The 20,902-nt window shown below is 49.4% G+C and overlaps 1 protein-coding gene across 50 annotated transcripts in view; it reads right to left on the reverse strand.

The window, feature by feature from the left end:
• Positions 1-1,996: 1,996 nt before the first annotated feature.
• Positions 1,997-20,902, reverse strand: part of CAMK2G (calcium/calmodulin dependent protein kinase II gamma) — a 170,357-nt gene continuing 151,451 nt past the window's right edge. For 4 of the 50 annotated variants that reach the window (XM_043519598.1, XM_043519601.1, XM_043519603.1 and 1 more), the window contains 9 exons: positions 19,123-19,191; positions 17,623-17,667; positions 16,923-16,971; positions 14,571-14,684; positions 12,958-13,083; positions 10,165-10,240; positions 9,501-9,595; positions 8,116-8,361; positions 1,997-4,670 (listed from right to left, as the gene is read on the reverse strand). In XM_043519598.1, the coding sequence (XP_043375533.1) occupies positions 8,129-8,361; positions 9,501-9,595; positions 10,165-10,240; positions 12,958-13,083; positions 14,571-14,684; positions 16,923-16,971; positions 17,623-17,667; positions 19,123-19,191 (807 nt within the window). In that variant the 3' untranslated portion in view covers positions 1,997-4,670; positions 8,116-8,128. The remainder of the gene's footprint in view (positions 4,671-8,115; positions 8,362-9,500; positions 9,596-10,164; positions 10,241-12,957; positions 13,084-14,570; positions 14,685-16,922; positions 16,972-17,622; positions 17,668-19,122; positions 19,192-20,902) is intronic. The other 46 variants (XM_043519602.1, XM_043519604.1, XM_043519608.1 and 43 more) reach the window with 17 other exon arrangements.

The following is a 20,902-nucleotide window of genomic DNA, read 5'->3' on the forward strand; positions in this document are numbered from 1 at the left end:
AATTAATTCACATGTATACAGTATAAATATGTATCAACACACGTATGCACAGACCCTGTCAAACACCCCATCCATGCTAGGGAAATTCTGTCTCTATCAGGCTTTCTGTAATAGTGTTGAAATGGTTTCTCCTGTTTACACTGGCAGTTAAAACAGATTTCAAGATCAGTCATGGAGAAACCATTACTACCCCTGTGGACAAGAGGTCATTTTCAGTTGGCCACACTGAAGTATACTTTTCTTCCAAAAATGTCTCTGTTGTGGTTTAGGGCTTACCTGGCAAGTGATCCTGTCTCTCAACACCAGAAATGATAGCAGGGCCTCTCTTCTTCCCTGCAATTCAGGGGGACACTGGCATCAATGGAGGAGTCCTTGGAAGGCCATATTTTAATTCCCAGCAGACAGCAGCTACAGCACAGATTGCTCTTTACCCACCCCATGGTGCAGGGGTAATTCTCCTTGCTCTTGGGAGGAGACGTGATAATCCCATTGAGAAGTGGCCCTTGACACTTACCTGATAGGTGATAATAGTTATCTTCCAAGGGGATTCGCACAATGGAACGCTCACAGTGGGAGAGAAAAATTGTCTACATGAGCATGTTCCACACACTCACTCATTGCTACACTCCTGCCAGCACAGCTCCACCACGGGTGGTAGCAGGAAGCACACGAATGGAGCCCAGCACTGGTGTTTTTACCCTTGAGTTTACTAGCCTGACTCTGAGCAGGTCTTGACAAAAAAGTGCTAAAAAGTTGATGCCTTGTGTATGCTAACATGGCCATCATTGCTACCACTTGTGGTGCAGCACAGGCTGTGCAACACAGACAGCGGTGGTGGGTGGGGGACTAAGAAAAATGTTGGTGGGGACAAGGCCTAGGTGGTGTGAAAAGTCTACTGAAATATTATTTGTATTACGGGACTGGCCACAATTGGGGCCCCGTCAAAACAGGTACTGTACTGACAGATGGGGTACACCTAGACTATAGTTTTAACTCATCGGCCAACATGTTTATAGTGTGAGCCTTCTCCTGACCTTTGCTCCTGGACACAATTTTTTAGTGATATAATTTCGACCAAGCCATGGACGCGTGTCCTGGAACAAACACTGCTGGAGTGTCCAGATCATTTGTCCTTTTTGAACCTCATCAGATTTCTGGTGGAGTACCGGATCTGAGTTACTACAGAGAATTCTTTCCTGGGTGTTTGGCTGGCGAGTCTTGCCCACATGCTCAGGGTTTAGCTGATTGCCATATTTGGGATCGGGAAGGAATTTTTCTCCAGGGCAGATTGGCAGAGGCCCTGGGGTTTTTTTGCCTTCCTCTGCAGCACGGGGCACGGGTCACTTGCTGGAGGATTCTCTGCACCTTGAAGTCTTTAAACCATGATTTGAGGACTTCTATAGCTCAGACATAAGTTAGAGGTTTGTTACAGGAGTGCGTGGGTGAGATTCTATAGCCTGCCTTGTGAAGGAGATCAGACTAGATGATTATAATGGTCTCTTCTGACCTTAAAGTCTATGATTCTATGAGTTAGCTATCAATTAACTTGAGTTAAAAATGTCAAGGCTTGACAAACCCATAGCAAGAGAAATGTTCTTCCCCAAAGAGCTTGTAATCTAAGCAGAGAAGACACACATAAGGTGGGGAAAGGAAACAAAGGCTTGGACATCCCCAAGGTCATACAGCAAGTCAGTGGAAGGTTCAGGTAGAGAACTCAGGTCTGCGGAAGGATGCCCAGTCCAGGATCACTGGACCACACTATTGGGACTTACTCCTGAAGGTTCCACTGCCCATGTCTTTTCTAAAGGTCAGCAACCACCTATTTGTTATGCATGTAGACCCACACGTACATTAGGAGAAGAATCGCATGTGATCACAAATGCCACCTATAGATCTGCTGCTCTAAAAACATAGCTCTGAGAAAATGTGTCCCAAAATCCTCAATGCCACATTGTCCAATGGTACACAGAAAAAAGGAATGCCATTCAACTTTATGCCCTGTTTAAATGTTATTTTATTAAATATTTTCAGTTCAAGGTTTCATTGTAACAAAGCTATGAAGGTTCTACCAACATTCAGACCAAACAAACACTAGCTAATTTTGTTTTAATTATTTCTATATCATGCAAAAATTCTGCATCAAACGCCTTCCATTTCCTGTTTAAAATGTGATATTTATAATATATATTATATAGATGCTTATATTAGCCCCGTAAGAGAACATTAAGAATGCTAAAGGTGTACAGCTATGTCTGATAATGGCCATACCAAGCTAAGGTTCTCATTAACTTAAAAGAACAAACAGAGAGCTGGTCTCCAATACTGTGCAAAACCAAAACAACCCAACCATTTTTTTTTCAAGTTTTCTCTGAAAGATGCAGTTACTAAATACAGAGGGTCTTTTTTAATCATTAATAATCAATAGGTAAAGAGACAAGGAAAGATCAGACCTGAAGAAGGCATGCATAACTTTTTGTATTTCTCTTTTTAAAACTGGATAATTGTAATGTCCTGTTTGCTCTCTGCGTGGCTTTTTTAAAAAAAATCTGAATAAAATATCAAAGCTTTTCCTCTCCGCCTGACTCACTAGCTTACTGCCCTCCTAAAAATGTTCTGAAATAATAAGAGACAGTGTTCCTGTCTCAGTCCCCACCCCACCCACACATGCAGTTGGGATGGTAGAGGAAGGAAGAAAACTATTTGTCCAGACAAACCCTGGGAAGTATGAATGGCCTTTTCCTGCATCATGAATTAGCTGCTCTAATCATGGTGTGGGATTGACCTAAGAGTCTTCCTTTAAAGGGGAGTGGAGGGATTTCCAGAGCAAGGCAGTAACTCCACTCATCTTACGGGTCCTTCCCTTCATTCCACTGAAAAAGGATCAAGATATAATTTAGCCCTCCTTTCCCCTTAGAATCCATTACAATGTTGCCTTCCTTTTAATATACTGTTTACTCTGTCCCTCAGGAGTGTAGGGATAACATACTGTAAAGCCCCAGGACCAAATTTAGTGATTTGTAGATGGAGGGACTTCAGCTAAAAGCTCATGCCAGTATCCCACAATAATGACTAAGTCCCTGCCCTCCTCTTGATCAGGACACAGAAATCAGGGTGCCTCTTAGTGCTAAGAGAATCTACTAAAAAAAAAAAAAAAGGCCTTTTGCTTCTCTGGGCCAGGATTAATTCAGACAAGTCAACAAAATAATTCAACATTCCCCTTCTAGCAAATAAAGGAAACTGACAGCATCCCCCAACAAAGGAAGGAAGATGAATTTGCCCAAAGGACAAGCATCAGAAGGTCTGTAGTAACTACCTTTCCCCTCTGTATCATGAGGCCTGAAGCCGTCTATCTACAGTTTGCTGAGATTCTGAGCGGATTGTTTTATGAGTTGCATCATGACCATTAAAAAACAGAAAAGCTATCCAAAAATACACCAGGACACATGACACTTACAAAACAGATGGGAGGGGGGGGGAGAAGCACCTGCCTCGGGTTGCTGGCTCCCTCTGCTATTTTACCAGAGAACAACAACAAAGAAATAAAATAAAATAAAACAAAACTGGAAGCCAGTGAGCCCCTTAATTCTATGGATGCATATATTTCAGTATCAAACACAAGCTAATGATGCATCACATAGAGGTGGATGCGTGAGTCTTCATGAAAGAACATAATACTAGTTTTCTCATCTGCTTCCTAAGGAATATGTGTTCTGCAGCACTGCGGATCCCAGCTACGCTACAAGAAAAAGAAAAGCCATAAAAGAAATCCCATACACGTACCCTCTTCCTCTAAAACCTTTGCTCTTAACGCTTCTTTTGTCAGCAGGCTGCAAACCTTCGTGTTTGGCCAGGAAGTGGCCACTTCTAAAACCAGGATCTCTCAAGAGCAAGCTCCTATTTTTATTTAAGCCATTTTTTATAGTCCCCTTTTCCAGCCTTGGTTTTACTCGACATCCCGTTTTGTTTTTAGGAAGTCTGTGGGCTCTGGCGGCTGAGCAGCCAGCTTTCCGCAGCATCCGCACCACGCTGAAGACTTAAGAAGAAACTCGGGCTGAAGTCAGTCCGCTGGGCAGCGGGAAGTGGAGAAGTGTCATTCCTCCACCTTTCCCTCCCATTCTTCATTCAGGCCCCTCCAGTGTTTCCTCGCCACCGCTCACTGATTAAAGTCACAGCACAGCCTGAATGCAATGTTAGCTTCCACCTTGCCTTTGTGGAGCAGAGTTCAGCAATCCGCTGCTCAAGCTGCCTTCTCCTCCTCCTCCTCGTGCTCTCTCGCCTTCCCTTTTGCTTTCCCCCTCGCTCGGTTTCTGAAAGATGCTCCAGTTGATGCCATTTCGTCAGCCCTGGGGGAGGGGGTGTTGGATAGTCTGTCATTTATTTATCATTATTCCCGTTTATTTTATTTAATACAAACAACATGTCTCTCTTAGATTTAAAAAACACCTTCGTACAGCAGAAACAGACACGATGGATCCATGGAAAACAACAGAAAGGCGGCAGCGCCCGGAGCATCAGATGCATGCAGGGTTTCGTGCATTTGGCTGCTGCCGGTTTGTAATTTGTAATTTTTTTTAAACGTCAAAACGGACATGACCGTCGCTGTCACTCAGGCACTCCAGAGCTGCTTGCTAAGAAGATATTGCCCTCCAGCTGAGTATCTCCAAAAGCTGCTGCCACCAGGAGGCGGCAATGTCCACCCAGAAAGGAGAGAAAAGAATGGGGTGGGAGAAGGAAGGGAAATAAAGCCAAAAGTTAGCTGCACAATTTATATAGAAACTCTCCCACAGCACACCAGGCAGGGAGAAAACGCTACAAGTGATACAAAAGGAAGGAACACCTCACCACACACAGTGCGCCCCAGACCTGGGCTGGGAAGGTGCACCCCTGCAACACACCAGGACGGGACCCTTCTTCCCATCCAGCCCCTTTCTCCAGGCTGGGAGGACGAATCTCCACTGGTATGGTGAGAAGGGACACCGTTATTGCAGTCGCTGCTCTGCTATGGGGCCCAGTTATAGCAGAGGGAAACTCTCCTCACATCATGCTTTAGAGGAGGGGAAGATGAATCCCAGCACTCCAGAGAGAGGGGACAGCGTGGAAGGAACTGTCTGATTGGACCAGACCAAACCTGAGGTCCAAAGTCCAGCCCCAGATGCTTCAGAGGAGGGTGCAAGGCACCCCAAAGCATGTGGTTATGGAATGACCTTCCCCGTAGGGACAGTTGCTTCCTCACTGTAAGTTACAGGTCAGCTCCTGCTCTGGTGGAAGTGGGTTCAGAACCCTGCATACTGTTTTGTTTTCTATTTAATCTTGTCTAAGGTAACTCTGGATGTTTCCCCTATCTGTATAAACCACCAGTCTCTTTCTGGGTCCTGCTAAGTTGCTGGCCTCAATGATGTCTTGTAGCAATGAATTCCAAAGTCTAACTGTGTTGTGTTAAAAAAAAGGATTTCCATTCAGCAGTTCTAAATTTGCTGCTTTTTATTCTTGTATCATGAGAAGGTAACTAGGACTAACTGATTTACCACCTTGGACACCTTTATCATGTCCTCTCTGACTCCTCTCTATGGTAACAGTCTGACTCTTCTCTGCCTCGCTATTCACGTGGAGGTTCTCATACGTCTAAATTATGCTCATCACTGGACTCCCTGTAATTCTGTTATATCCTGTCTAAAGTGGAGTGAGCAGAACTGAACTCAGTATTCCAGGAGAGAGTGAACCATTGATGTATATTATGGTATTTTAGTATTATCTTCCATCCCGTTCCTTCTCCATCTTAATACCTCAATGCCTTTTGACCATTGCTCCATACTGAGCACGTTTGCGGACAGCTGTCCACAATTCTGTAGCTTTTATCCTGGGGGGTTACAGTTAATGTAAAGCCCAGCAATGGGCACAAGCAGTTTACACTGGTTTATAATTTGTTTCAGCCAGCGTGACCTGTTACCAAAGGGAGGGTCCCAGGGCTAACCTTTCCAGAAGAACCTTTTCCAAATATAGCTATACCATTTGCTACCCTCCAGCCCCGCAGCTGATTTTAGTGAGAAATATCCCAGTCTCCTCATTTACTTTTGAGGGAATTCTCCAAATATGCAGTTAAACCAACCTAACCCCCAGTGAAGACAGTGCTAAGTCAACAGGAGAATTTTCCCATCAACCTAGCTACCGCCTCTCAGGGAGGTGGGGTACCTACACCAAGGGGAGAGCCCCTCCTGTCGGCATAGGTAGCTGAAGCAGTGCAGCTGCGCCACTGTAGCATTGTAAGTTTAGACAAGCCCTTAGTCCTAAGCAATACACAGGACTACATTCAAGACATCGCTGCAGTCGAGCCACTTAGTAACAGGGACTACAGTATAATGAAGTTCAACATCCTCTGGGAAGAAATCATATAGAACCTCATCCGGTGACACTCAATTTAGAAAAAGGCATTTTTAAAAAAGGGAGGAATCTAGGCAAAAAGGTTCTAACATTAGGAAATTTAAATTCTTGGACTCGGCATGACAGCTACATAGGCACACATAAGAAAGGATGCATAAGGCATGCACACATTTCAACACAAAAGAAAGCAAGGAGATAAGTAAACCAGCATGGCTAAATAAGCATCTTCAATAGAAAAGGAGTACTTGTGGCACCTTAGAGACTAACAAATTTATTAGAGCATAAGCTTTCGTGAGCTACAGCTCATCACGAAAGCTTATGCTCTAATAAATTTGTTAGTCTCTAAGGTGCCACAAGTACTCCTTTTCTTTTTGCGAATACAGACTAACACGGCTGCTACTCTGAAACCATCTTCAATAGGTTATCTGAGCCAAACTGGTATCCTTCAGAACCAGCTGTTCCAAGAAGCAATTGTTTGACGGTGTCAACAAATGGTTTAGTCAAACTTTGCTCCATTATGATGTTTGGCCATTTTGTATATGGCTAGTTTAAGTTACCAATATTACCATTACCATTAGCTTTATTTGCCTTTGATCTCTCTCTCGGTACGTTCAAAATCCTTTTGCCCATTAGAAGGCCAGTATTAACATTCTAATATATTTGTATTCTTATGGCTTGGGATTTGTATCCCTATAGATTGTAGTCTATGGTCCTCTCTACTTTGACACTACCTCATTCAAATCCTAGGGAATTGTTAAGCTCTGGAGCAACTTCCCACCTCTCTCTCCAACCTTATCTATCCTTCCCTGTATTGTTTATAGGCAGGCATTAGAGTATCCCACTGACTTAGCATTGCATCATGCTCCTGGAGCACCTGTCACATCAAGCTCTCTTGCACTGCCAGGCAGTCTCATTCACATATGTTTGCTTTTATGCTCCTCACTACTATGCAGACGTTTATAGTTTGCATGTGGGGCTAGATACCTATTTGTATTCAACACCGCAGTCTAACACCGTTACTTCCTGCAATTTTACCTCTGGGATCTCAATCTGCCCACCCCTGTTCAGATGTAATTTCTGTCTGCTCTTTCCCTGGTTCCTTGCCTTTGTGTGACTGACATTGTTAGAAAAGATTCATGTCTGACCTAGTTGCTCTTCAGGCAACTCTCCCCACGCTCCTACTTTAAATAATCTCCCAAGACCTCATTACATTTTCTGCCAGGCAGTGGGACCCGCCTGCACCCCAGGACCAGAGAGGTGGAGGCCAGCACATTACAGCCAGGGACCCAATCCCACCCCCACCCCAGAGCCAGGCATATGGCTTCCCTCTGCAGTCCAAGGCCAGAGTGCATAACCTGACCCAAGTGCCCCAGGTTAGTGCCTGGCGGCCCCGCAGAGGCTGAGCCAGCACTAGTGTATCCCTTGGAGGCGGTTGTAGCACTCTGAAATCCTCAGTAAGGGGCTATACCTGCAGAGTGCGACTCCCATCTGCCAACAGACCGAGCTCATCACCTCCTTATGGTGCACACTCAGGGAAAGGGACACCTGGGGTGGAGAGAGGGCTGAGGGAAATGTTCCACTATCTTAGCTCCACTCTGCCTGCAGCCAGATGGTAAATGACCATCTCTCAGAGCCCGGTTAATGGCCTCTCAACATTCTGGGCCTCCGGTATTTCATTGCCACGTACAGCCACCATGGCCCCGTGGTATGTCATCTGCCCTCCCTGCTGGAGCGTACCTGTGTTCGATCTTCACTGGAGCGGAGCGGCAGGGGCCCCAGAGCAGTGATAGTGGACGTTCAGCCACTTGCCATCGCGGCGGTGCCAGACGCGGGTCTCTTCAGACTGCGTGGTGCGGGGCCGGCCCTGGCCGTCAATGTATTGAGTCAGGCGGATGTAGGCAATGCAGGCTGCGTCTTCGCCAATGACATGGACATGGGGGTTCAGGATGGTGGTGTGGATTGGCTTGCTGTTCTTGGACAATACTGGGGGGACATGCAAAACCATCAGCTTCATGTCCCCATTGAGAAGATCAAGGCCTCGCACACCACTACATCTACTGTCCCCGTTTCCTTCCCCTCCCACCTCGGCCACAGCATCTCCTGCTCTCAACACTCCCGAGGCACAAGCCAGCCACCTCTCTTGCTCCCCGAATTCAACCTCCTCACCCCTCCGGTTATCTGACCCTTCAGGTCCCATTTGCTTTGCACAGAGCACATTCCACACTCCAGGCATCAGTGCTGCCAGTGCCTCAATTACAGGGCCGTTCTCATTATCAGATGTTACCTGCAGCTCAGCCGTGTGCGAGGGCCCTTTGAGGCTTGCCAAGACCTCCCTGGGCGCCAGCAGGCCTCAGTGAGTGACAGGCACTCCAGGGCTGTCATGCAGAGAACGAGAAAGAGGCGAGCGGGCCCCTTTCACCTCACAAGCCAAGGATCAGTGTGTGCTAAGGGGGCCCTTTCCCCAAGATCAGCCACATGTGGCAGCTCAGGATAGCAGCTCACTTCCCTCGCCCCACACTGTGGCGATTCCTGGGGATGGACGCGGGACATGAAAGCACAGGGGTGTTTAAGGGAAGGACAACCCCACACAAGGGCATTTGCTGGGTTTGCTTCCCAGCCACATGGACAAGGTGTCCCCCCCTGACCCAGTTACCAAAGGGTTCACCAGGGGTTTGGGATCTGAACCAGGCACGTGGGACCTCAACTTGGAGAAATTCTGAGAACAGTACGCTGCAAAGAGCTACATCCTGGCATGTGTGACAGGGAGTACCCCTCCCACCCCTATGACTGGGCAGGGCTCTCCAGCTGAGCTGGGTTAGTGTCTCTTTCCCCTTTTACACTGACTGGAAATCCAGCGTCTTGGTCCCTTTGAACCACTGGTTCCCACTCCAACAACGTACTTTGTGCCAGACTAGCCCCATTCCTAGGGCGAAGAGAAATGAGGGAAACAGAAACCTCACTGAGGGAGGAGAGAAAGTGCTGGATCTTAATAACCCTTCACAGTTCACCCACATTAAACCCTGGTGTCCATAGACAGTCAGAGAACTGCAGCCATTTCCCAAGATAGGGCAGAGAGGTGTGGAGGAGGGGGCTGTTGGCATTGCTGGAATCTGCCCACTCACAGTTCTCAAAGTAAAACTTGTGAAAATCCATCCCCTCGACTAGGTTCCCCAGTGCTTCCGGTTCAAATGAGGTCAGGCCCGGGTCACAGATCTTCCTGCAAAGAAAAAAGGAATATTCATGCCCCAGGGATTTTTCCCCCTTATAAACCTCTCAGAGCTGTCACCCTCTCCCAGACCAGCCCCAAAGTCCAGGAGCTATTTTGTGCCATATTGCTAGCTCCTTATGCTTATTCAGACACACCCCTCACCTGGGACTGAGACCCATGTTGACTACCTGGAGCTGGTGTGTTTCCTTCAGTTCTGTGGTCCAGTCAAGCATCCAAGCACGTATCACACACAGTCTGTCCCTTAATCCTATCATCCCCATCTCCCTCTGCTCCTGCATTGCAGGGCTTTCAGAGGTGCTCCTTTAACGGTCACCCTTTCTGCTGCCTGGTATCTGCCTTACTCCTGGAACCAAGAGTTCATTTAAAGAGCCCCCTTAGCTCTAACTCTCATAACTGCAGTTGTCAGAGAGTGAAGCGTAACCCTCTCCACCCTGTTGCCTGGATGGTTCCCCACTGCACTGGACAGCCTGCGTGACTCGCTCGTGGGCAGGGGCCATTCTGCCTCTTGCCCACAGGCTGACATGTAGAAACTGAATGCCCAGTGACACTGTACTTACGTGTAGGCCTCAAAGTCTCCATTGTTGATGGCTTCAATCAGCTGCTCTGTTATCTTAATGATCTCTTGTTTGCGCACTGTGGGCGAGAAGTAAAGGCAATTTAACTATGCTTCTGCCTTGACTGGGAGGAAGTGAGACAACCGAGCGCCTCCTACTGGACAATTTGCAGGACGCCATTGACCCTGATCTCACAGGAGGAGCTCCCTGCACTCCAGAGATATGTGATAATGGCAGCCATCTATTCAAGGGCACGGGGTCGGTGGTATGAAAGGGAAATGGTGACCCCCGGATGCCGGGAGAAGGGGAATAAAGACACCGTCTCATACTCATTTTCTTCTCCAAAAGCAGGCCTGTCCCAGGAGTCTCATCGTCCCCCGACAGCCCGGGCTGCTTCCAGGGACTGCAAGGAAGGGCCCCGGTCACTGAACAGGCCAACAGAAAGGAAAAAGTAAAACCTGGCACCAGCTGTCGGATGTGAAGCCCCCCCGCCCACGACATCCAGATATAGCAGTGGCCACAACAAGATCAAGGCAGCCAAAGAATCCCTCAGCAATTTACCTATCACCATCACCAACACTCCCCAGATGGCGAGTACTGCAAACATTCCATCGGGACACACGCAGGGACAGATTCCACAAGCTAGTGAGGCAACTAAAGCAGAACAAATTGCTGGCTCTACGGGGGTGGGCCTCATCCCCCCCCGCAGTAGCTCATGCTTGGCACACAGCTCCCTGTAACTGGCTTCGGGGCACTCAGCACTCGATTAGCACTGCCACTTCACCCAGTTTTGCCCAGCTGACATTCACATGGCTGGATCTACTGCCTGTTGCTATCCCAGTCCTCTCTGGCCAGCTCACCTATTTTCTCCGGTCAGCTGTAGGCAGCCCAGCTCCCCTCGTCTTGCCATCCTTACCTTTGATATCAAAGCACCTAACACTGCAGCAAAGCGTGCACCATGAATGGGCTTTATTACAACTCTCAGTAGCAGTGCCTAGGGGCTTGCTAGAACTAATCTTTCCTTTGCAGTTCGCATACCTGAGTATGCACTGATCCCAATGCTACATCCGTATACACCGTACACACGCATGCATCTACAGATAGACCCAAGGCCTCCTACATCTTCCCCCGCCCCACGCACGCTCGGTAAGTGAAAGTATTGTATGAACTGCTGGCACTATCTGTGGTGGTATCTGTAAAGCTACAAAATAAATAACGTGAGGGTTGCTATTGTCACCAGCTATCTGAAGCCACCCCGTCCGTCCTCCCCCCCCACATTTCTAACACCAACTGGCCCCGGTTAGGGTGCAAAAGCATAATCTCAGCTGTTGAGAGACGCGACCACACCCACTTCTGTAATCCACCAAGAACGTGGATTTTTTTTTTTTTTTTTTTTTTTTTTTTTTTTGCTATGCAGCTCCCCACAGATACATTTTGGCCTTTAGCATGAGCTTGTCACACTAACTGAGCAGGTCCTGGCAGTGGGGCTGGCATACTGTAGTGTAGTGTGTTATTTGTGCACCAATGGGCATGGGAAATGGATCAAGGGGGTGCACTGGATTACATTAGCTACGAAATGATGCTTCATGAGCAAGTCATTCATGAGCAATGTGGTCTTCCCTATTAGGATACGTGGCAAATGGGTTCTCCCACCCCGTGCAGGGAGTACAGATACATTCAGCACCTCGAGAAGGAACCCCAGGGGCTGGGGGAAGAGCAGAGAAAGATCTTCTTTGGGATGAGTGAAGAGGCCTAAAGACACAAGAGCCTTGGGCTAGCTCATCTCAGAGGGTCTCCAGCTCAACATGCACGGCAGCATCTACTCCACAGGTCAGACACAAAGCCAACACACAACACTGTGCCTTGCCCCGGTGTTTACTGTATGCACTGAGCTACCACAGCAACAGAGGTGGTGTGTAGCCTTACCTCCGAGGGTGGGCACCCCCTGGCTTTCACACAGCAAGGCACTCCTGCCTCCCAGTCAAGATGGAAGTCAGCACAGCCTGCCCTGCTTTCTCTTCTAGGAAGGGTAATCGAGGACCAACCAACAGCGGTCCCTGAAACCCTCCCCGCCATGTACTGTCTCACACACCTTGGATGATACTGTCTGGTTGCTGCCAATGGGAGGCTCACACGGCTGTATCTTCCCTAGTGTTGCCCGGTAGTATCTCCACAAGTGAGGAACACAACCCAGTAACTAAGGCCCTGCCCACACTACAACTTTTAACCAAGTCTGTAGCCACTTCAAGGCACGATTAGCTTTAAACATGGCTTGTGTACACACACACAGCATGGTTCACACATGGCTAGTGACCATGTGTTCCACCACATGGCTGTCCTCCCGCAACTGGTTCCCCACACTGGTCTACAGTGTACCTGGGACCCAATAATCATGCCTGTGTAAGTGGTTTGGGCCAACCCTCTTTCCAGAGCATATGGCCCCACGAGCTGCTCGTGCCGCTCTGTGTGCACGTCCTTCAGGCACTGCATCCGCTGCTGAGGAAGTACGGGGCAGCTGCCTGGAGTCTCCCAGAATGCACTCTCACAAGTGCAGTTGGTAGTACAGCTGCAACGGGAGAAACAATTGTGTGTGGACGTGAATTGAGCCATGTTACTCAATGTGACTGTGCCTCTAGCTGACTACAAGGGTCACCCCTGTAGCTGTAGCATGAAAGGGCAACTGGTCCCCTCGAGCAGGGACCAGGAGGACAGGGTGCATAAGGGTGAAGAGGAGGGTAACTAGACGTCTAGAATTAGTTGCACTACTCCACTACTGCTAGCCAACCACTAACTTACACGCTGCACTGTTAAGTACAAATGGAACTACGGGAGTTAGCAAAGGCTCCGACTGAGCACGCTCTAACTCCAGTGTCTGCCCTGGGCTGTCCCAGGCAAGAAGCTTCTCCTCACAAGACTGCGTGGCTGCAAAACAAACGTAAGCATTAAAATAATATTAAAAAACCCAACAACAACAACAGAATGCAAAATAAAACCAACAAAGAAGCACACCACACAGTCCCAGCCCCCATCTCCACAAAGACCCGCACCCCATCAACCCCCATCTTCCAGGCTGGCTCTTATTACACTGTGTGGGCTGCACAATGCTCAGAAGGGCAGGGGAAAATCCTTCGGAGCACAGCGGAAATCTCACTGATGCCAAAGGGCTTGGCCTGAGCATGCCCTGAAGCAGCCCACCCTCTCAGGTCAGTGACTGAGCAGTATAGGGGAGAATGGGGGGAATGAGTAGGAGATCCAAATCACTGCAAATCTAAGACAGGAGGAGCGGGAGGGGAGAATGCTTCCTCACTCAGCAGAGAGGGGGCTCGGCACGTCACACTGCACCACGGCCAGGGCGGCTGGACAAGGGAGAAAGCAGTGCTGGAGGGGGCACAGCGGTTTGGAGTTAACAGATCATTTCTCTTCCCACCTGGCCCAGAGGACTCTCTTCCCAGTCACTGTGCCTATCAAAGTCACACATTCTTGAAGATGCTTCCAAATGGGAGGCGCAACCACTTCACCAAATGAGCTAACAAGGAGGGGGGCAGCAAAGGAGGGACAAGAGGAGAGGGCAGCTGTTCCCTCCCACCCATTACAGACAGCTTGATAGGAGGGCTCCCAATACCTCCACGCATCACTACACTTGTGGCCTTTTCCACTACGGTCCCCTCTGGGTAGGCCATGAGAAGAACAGACCCAGACAGATTGTTCCAGGACACGCCTACAGGGAGGGGCATGGATAGCTGGACCATCTGCTCTTACAGTGTCTCTGCTGCCAGGACGCTACAGACCTGGGAGAACACGCAATAAGTGATGGGATTTTTCAGGTCCAAACCCACTGAAGCACTGAGCGAGAGACACACGCAGAGGGAAAGAGCCTCCAGAATCAAGGCTTCACAAAGAGCTCCAGACACGGCAGAAGGCACAGGGAAGGGGTCTTCCAGCTGCCACAGCCCGACTCCCAGAGAACCCTGCGAGGCCACTCACTCTACTACTGGTACTCAGCACTTCCATGGCACCTTCCATCTGAGGAGCTCAAAGCTCAACACAGACAGGAAACAATTCAGCCTCACTCCACTTCTGAGTGTCAGGCCAGTCTCATTCCCATTTTACAGCTGGGTAAACTGAGGCTCGAGAGGCCACGTGACTTGCACAACGTCACCCAGTGAGTGTCACTGCAGAGAATGCCATGCCTTATCCACAGGGAAGCAGGGGAATGGAATTAGCAAGGATGAGGGTCCACCTTACAGGGGGCTCTGGAGAATTTCCGCATGTGGGGGAGGGGAGATGGATTTATTTATATGCTGAAGTACTGGAAATGAAAATCCACCCTCTGGAAGGGAACTGGGGAAAGGAAGGTCATGGAGAGGGTGGAGGAAGGATGCTGTGGAGCGCTGCACCCCTGGACTTACTGGCTGAGAAACAGAGAGAAAGCTGGGACTGCATGGACTCAGTCTGTGTTTTGCTCTCACTGTGCCTCCGTCCTTCAAGCACTGAGCTGCCATCCCCGGTGGAGAGAGGGGGAGCTAGCATGGCAGGGAATTAAAAACACAAAAACAAACAAAACACGCAGTTCAGTAAATAAAAAAAGAGAAAGGAAGGAGAACATTAAAGAAATCACATTGATGGGCACAGAAACCTGCAAGAGCCCCCTCCACCACAAAGGCAAGCAGCCTGCACTACGGCATGGTCCCTCAGTGCGATGTAGAACTGCATGCTCCTTTCAGCCCTGCTACACTCCAACCAATGGCTCACTGACCACATACCTAGAAGCTGTCTACTGCTCCATTGGCATCGGCCTGTCCTCGTACACCTGCCCCGTCTGTCTCATTCAAACTCTGCAGCAGCAAAGTAGCTCCTTGTTCCCCAGGGGCCTGGCTGTGTAGGGAGCTGAAGACTCCAAGCTTCGCACAGCAATGGAGGGAGGATGAATTTCTTGGCTCGAGTGATGAACACATTGTAAACAGGGAAAGATACCCGCAGTGTGTCTGTGTGTGATAGAGAAAAGGGGGTCCTCCTTCTGAGCCTCTCAGTGGATTTCAACTTCTGATTAGCTAACTACTTTGAGGGAGGAGTTAAATCAGGAAGCATTTGGTGAGTGCTGGCACTCCTAGGAGTAAAGGGATAACAGTACTAGCCAGAGCCGGGCATAGTGCAGACAGTAACTGTGCAAGCTTCTTCCCTGCCACCACCCCTCACCGCAGCATCCTCTGCTCTTCCAAGTCCTAAGAAGATACCCACACAGCTCAGTCAGTAAATGCCAATTCTGAGCAGCAGAATCCCTGCCATTCCAGCCTTAGGTTCCCTGCATAGCCCTTCAATACACCTTATCCCATTGCTTTGCCAGTTCCGACCCTCTCCTCTTTCTTCACAGCTCTGCTAATGCCCTTCACTCCAGACCTGCAGCACCCACTGCTCCAGTTCTGGGCCTCTGCCAAGCACAAATTGCCAGTGGTAGTGGGCTTCAATGAAGAGTGACTTCAGAATGTGGACAGTCATCTATTCGAGATTAAGGAGTCCAAATTGGTTTCTGACCCATGTCTCCAGGGATCAGAAGCTACATATTCCACTAGCCATTACTAGTCTCCTGAGTCATCCAGTCCCCAACCCTCAAGTTGGCTTCATTCAAGCCTCACCTTGGACAGAAGTGAGGGCTACAGCATTAACATGTGATGAGGCCAGGTCTCCCCTTGAAATTGGACCTGTATTAGAGAGTTTGTCCAACCAGCAGTGTCTGTCTCTGGTCCCCATGACTCCTCAGAACAGCTGCCAGCAGCTCATTGTGCAGTGAGTCACAAATCATCCCAGCTGACTCATGTGGTATAAGTAAGAACAGCCCCTGAGCCTGGCAGGGCTAGAACTAGTGCTGTCCTGGGTGTTTGACAGAACAGGCTTTGGTTATAACGAGGGAGAGTACACCTGTGCCTCACTGCTTCCTACTGCCTCTCCCCCACCCAAGAGAGAGACTTCAGAATTTGCTCCCAGGGAGAGCACTGTCTCCTCTACCACATTCCTCTTCAGTGTGGCTGGAATTTCCCTGACTTGCTTACACTTCCCAGCGTACTGGACAGCTGCTGAAACACTGCACTCCAGGCTGGGCAGGTCTGACTCATGTAAGTCCATCACAAGAAGGAGAAAGGATTGTACAATGTGGTCATGTAGAGGTATACAATTTCACCCCCCTTTATTAACATCTCTCTCCTCTAACATGCCCCAATGCTGGGGCAGCCGGGAATTCCATTTCCACCTGCAAAGGGAAAACAGAACAGAGAGAGCAGAGTCCCTTTGCCCTGGACCAGAGACAGTACATCCATCCAAAAGACATGAGTGTGGAAACAAGAGAGCTCCTTGGAGAGGAGTGAAACAGGGAGATCTCAATCTCCTGCAAGCTGTGTCGAAACACAGAAAGGAACAGCTAGATTCCAGATCTGGAGGGGGGAAGAAAGAGAGATTCCAGTCCCGTAAATGGTTGGGAATGGAGAGATTCCAATGCCCGTGAGGACAGAATTCCCACCTTGAGACTAACAAGACACACAACTTGGGGCAGGGAGGGCTCACGCCTCAAAAGCCAGGCTGGTCACTTCCTCAAAGCAGACTGAATGGTGCATACCCATGACCCCACTGCAACAGGCCTGGCAGACAAAGCCATGGCAAACTCAAGAACCGAATCAGATGTACAGCTCTGGGGATGTTAAACCATGACAACTGAACTCTTCAGGTCGGACCTCCAGAGTCTCCTGCCCACAGCCCACAATATCACCTACCTTTCAGATCCTCATCTTCAGTGGTGGTGTTACAGCTCTCTGTGGAACCCTGCACGGCACAAGAAAATGTTACTAGATGGCAAAGTCAGTAGACTGAAGACACTTCCGTTTGTCTGTGGAAGAGGATGGGGGAAGGGCAAAATATAGGAAGAGACAGGAACAGGATGATAGAAGGAGTACTACTAAGAGGAGTGGGATGAAACTGGGCAAAGTATTAGTCAATACCTAGCAGCAAGATCAATTAGGCATTGGAGTAACATCTCATGAGAAGTGGCACAAGCCCTCAAAGCTGGGGCCATTCAAGAAGGCAGCACCAAGCCTGGGAGTATATATCATAGGGGACAACTCCGCACTCACCTTGAGGAGAGTTCACCTATGAGGTGAGAGAAGAGGGGATATGGATCACCTACAACTGTACCTTAGAGCGCACCGAAAGGAACCGGTTTCCAACTCCAGAGCCCACCATGGGTATGCACCTGGTGAGGATCTTGCCCACTGGGTCAGGAAAGGGACAGTGAAATCTGACTTGGAATTTACTAGCCCTCCCTGCCCAACTGTTCTAGAGGTCCACAGTCACCTAACAGAACCCTCCCAGTGCCAGAGCGACTGTTCACAACCATCCTGTGATGCATCATCAAAGGGGCAGGAACTAGGGTCACGGAGGTTTCTCTAAGGAAAAATAATAGCAACACGCCCTTACCTTTATGCCATCTGTGGCATTGTGGACAACAGTCGTTTGAGGCTCCTAGGAAAGGAGGGGGGAAAAGAATTAAACTCAGATTCTCAAACCCCTTGTTTTCACTCTCCAACAAGCACAGAACAAGTGACCAACATGGAAACAAAACCACAAACAAACAAACTCCAAGCTGCTGACGTGTGTCCAAACACACACTCCCTGCTCCAAGGGCTTCTTGAAAAGAGATGCTCAACTAACAGCTATATTCGCAAGGAGACAAAGCCCCCAGACACCCACTAGGTCCCAATTTGCCTTCTGAGAACGGTGTTGGCACACACACCTTAAACCTGTGACCAGCTAGCAGCTGGGAGTATAAATCTCCACCCTCTAGAAGGCAATTTACTAAGCAATGAGCCCTCAGCAAGCTCTCTCTCAGAGAACAGATTTTTGGGGGAAGAGGGCGAGGGGGATGGTGGTGGGTGGGGCAAGGACCTTTGTCTCCCAGCTTTCCATTGAGTTTGCCAGATTTTTTTTTTTACTCTGAAAAGGGGCATTCATAATTTCCATAAGAAAAAAGGGGATAAAATAAGACAGTGTGTCCCAGAGAGGAGCTGCTCAGGGAACTGGGCTGTAAAGGAAAATGCATAATTTGCTAAAACGAACGTCTCCCAAATGAGACATTTGTAACAAAAAAAGCATCAGAAAGGTGCCTTCAGCACCAAAAGAGGAGCCGGTAAAGCCAATGCAGGGGAAGCTTAAAATTATGAAATGTCCCAGGAAAAAAAACTCTGGAATGTTACAGAAAGCAGCTGCCAGGTCTCCAGGAGCATAAGCTAGTTTCTGCACCTATCCTTTTGCTCTGGAGACAACACCTGGGATCCTGACCCATGTCTACATCACTCCTCTGGATATATCGGCAAGGGCACCAGGGGCTGCGATGCACACTCACCCATCCATCTACACTACCTACTTGACTGCTGCCTGATCTTCCAAAGGTATCCAGGTAGAACGCACTTGGGCTGGGCTGCTAAACATACCAGGCACAGTGTGCCCTACAACCCCACTGCATGTTGCAGAACATGAATGGGTGATGACAGCACAGAAGGCGATTAACTTCGCAGCCAATAGTGCGAGTGGGCCACAAAGGGGCTCCTTTGAGATGTGTCTGCCCACCCCACCCGCTCACGGTGGCCTGAAGTCCATGCTCTGGGTGTTGGAGAGTGGCTCCATCACTCCATTGTTATCTTCTTCAAAACCAGCGTCCCCCAAGTCAGAGATGAAAATTACACAGGGACGGTGAGAGGGTAGTCCAGGCCGGCTGCAGTCCCCACATCCAATCACCACTCCACTCAGCTTCCGCAGCCCCCTACAGCTGTGACTAGACCCCACAGCAGCAGAGGGACAGACAGAACTAAGCCAAAACACAAGCTCAGACAGAGCAGAACAAGCAGCACTCAGGGAGGCAAGAGTCAAAAGTAACCCAAACAGGAAAGACAAGGAAGTAGTAGTAGTCAGGGAAGATACCATGGACGTCTGCACTGGGGGAGATTCTTTTGCTGGGCTTACTAGACTGGTTTTGTTGTTGCTCTGTGGCTGAGACAGAAAAACAGATTGTTTTAGTTCCTCTGCTGGGTAGCAGAGTCAGCAAATCTTTACAGTATTGTCTTTGTAATTCCCCACCATCTCCTCAGCCCCCTTCCCCACACACTCATCTTGGAGCAAGAGACAAGGACAAGGGAACCCATCCCTGGTCACTAGAGACCATCCTTCCCCCAGGGTGACCAGGTGCAAGCAGATGTACCAATACCCAAATATACATGGATGGTTAGAGCGATTGGAAAGGAGAGCAAAAGAGGCAGCAGTCCAAAGGGGGAAGGGAGGTAGAGAGAAGTGCAAACAAGAACCTCTGGGGCAGGAGAGCTGGGAGCTGGCAGTGACTCTAGGAGATGAGGACCCAGGGCTGCGTACAGATAGACTACAAGTGTGATAGATACAGGAAATGAATGGGGCAATCTCAGATATGGCTGGTCCGGGATTGTGCCTTTGGGAACCCAGGCATGGGACGATGCTAGCAGGGCCGCAGAGAAGGTGTTCAGGTGGGACAAGGAGTGATGGGGATGTATGGAGTGACTTTAGGGCTAGAGCATGAAGGAAGCTGCCAGGGGTGAGTGAGTCCTGTAGGCTGCCTAGCTGGTTTGTGTCTTTCCCCAGCGAGTTTCTCGTAGACAGGGCTGGTGAGTAATGCCTCTGTCCTCCTCATTAGCACAGCCCAACGGCGAGGCAGAGCTGCCAACTCCCCTCTTGCTTGCAGCATGAAGTCCTTCCGTTTGGTGAGAGTGGCCCTGCTGAATCAAGAACGTGCAGGCTAGGCCAGCATGCACCAAGGCTGCTTCCCATAGTGCATTGCCTCGCGTGGGAATCCAACCATGATCCTGCATGATTCTCCCAAGGGCCAGGGGTGCAATGCTGGGGGAACAGGCCTGTCCCCCACACAGGAGACAGGGCTCTCGGGACTGAGACAGTTTCACCCCTTTTCCCCCATGTCTTCCCTTCTACCTGATGCCAGCAACAAGGTAAAACCAGCAGCACTGCAGGGTCTCTGCAATCCCGTGGCTACAAATCAGACTCGTAGGGACTCAGACCTCAGAGCTGGCTGGCCTCCTTGCACTCTCTTCCCCACACTTCAAAAGCAGCACCGAGACGGTGACTCAGGGGATCCTAGTACATCCACCACCTCACCACCCAGGAACCAAAACCGAGGCTGGAGGATTTAGAATTCAAATGCTAAATCAGAAAAAGCCTGGCGAGAGTTTAAACACACCCACTGCAAGCAGATAACATGTGCCTGTGCGGCCCCGCACCACTCTCTTCTCCTCTGGCTTTCCTTCCACTGCCGCATGCCCTCCTGGAGCTCCATTCAGGTCCCATGGGGACAAAGCATGATGGACCTGCCCAGACCGCAAAGCCAGGAAAGGAGCAGCATTTCCATGCACATACCAGACACTATCTTCATCTCAGTCTGGCCCCACATTATCCTGCTCTGCGGCCTTCCATGTACACTGCTTCGGCAGGGGTGCTTCTAGCCTGCTGGTGCCAGACATGGGGAGGAGCTGCTGTGTGGCTGGACACCTGACACAGCTCTAGAACAGGGGGTGGCTTCACTGAAAAGAATCTCTGAGGGAGCCACTACAACCCCAAACCTCGCTGCAGAACAGCTGATAATCACCCTTTCGGTCTCAGTGCCAGCTACCTTACTCAACTTAGCCCCACAAGAGCTTTTGAAACGCATGCAGCAGACCCGTTC

Source organism: Dermochelys coriacea, chromosome 7, assembly GCF_009764565.3.
Source record: "Dermochelys coriacea isolate rDerCor1 chromosome 7, rDerCor1.pri.v4, whole genome shotgun sequence".
In the NCBI taxonomy this organism is placed as follows: domain Eukaryota; kingdom Metazoa; phylum Chordata; order Testudines; family Dermochelyidae; genus Dermochelys; species Dermochelys coriacea.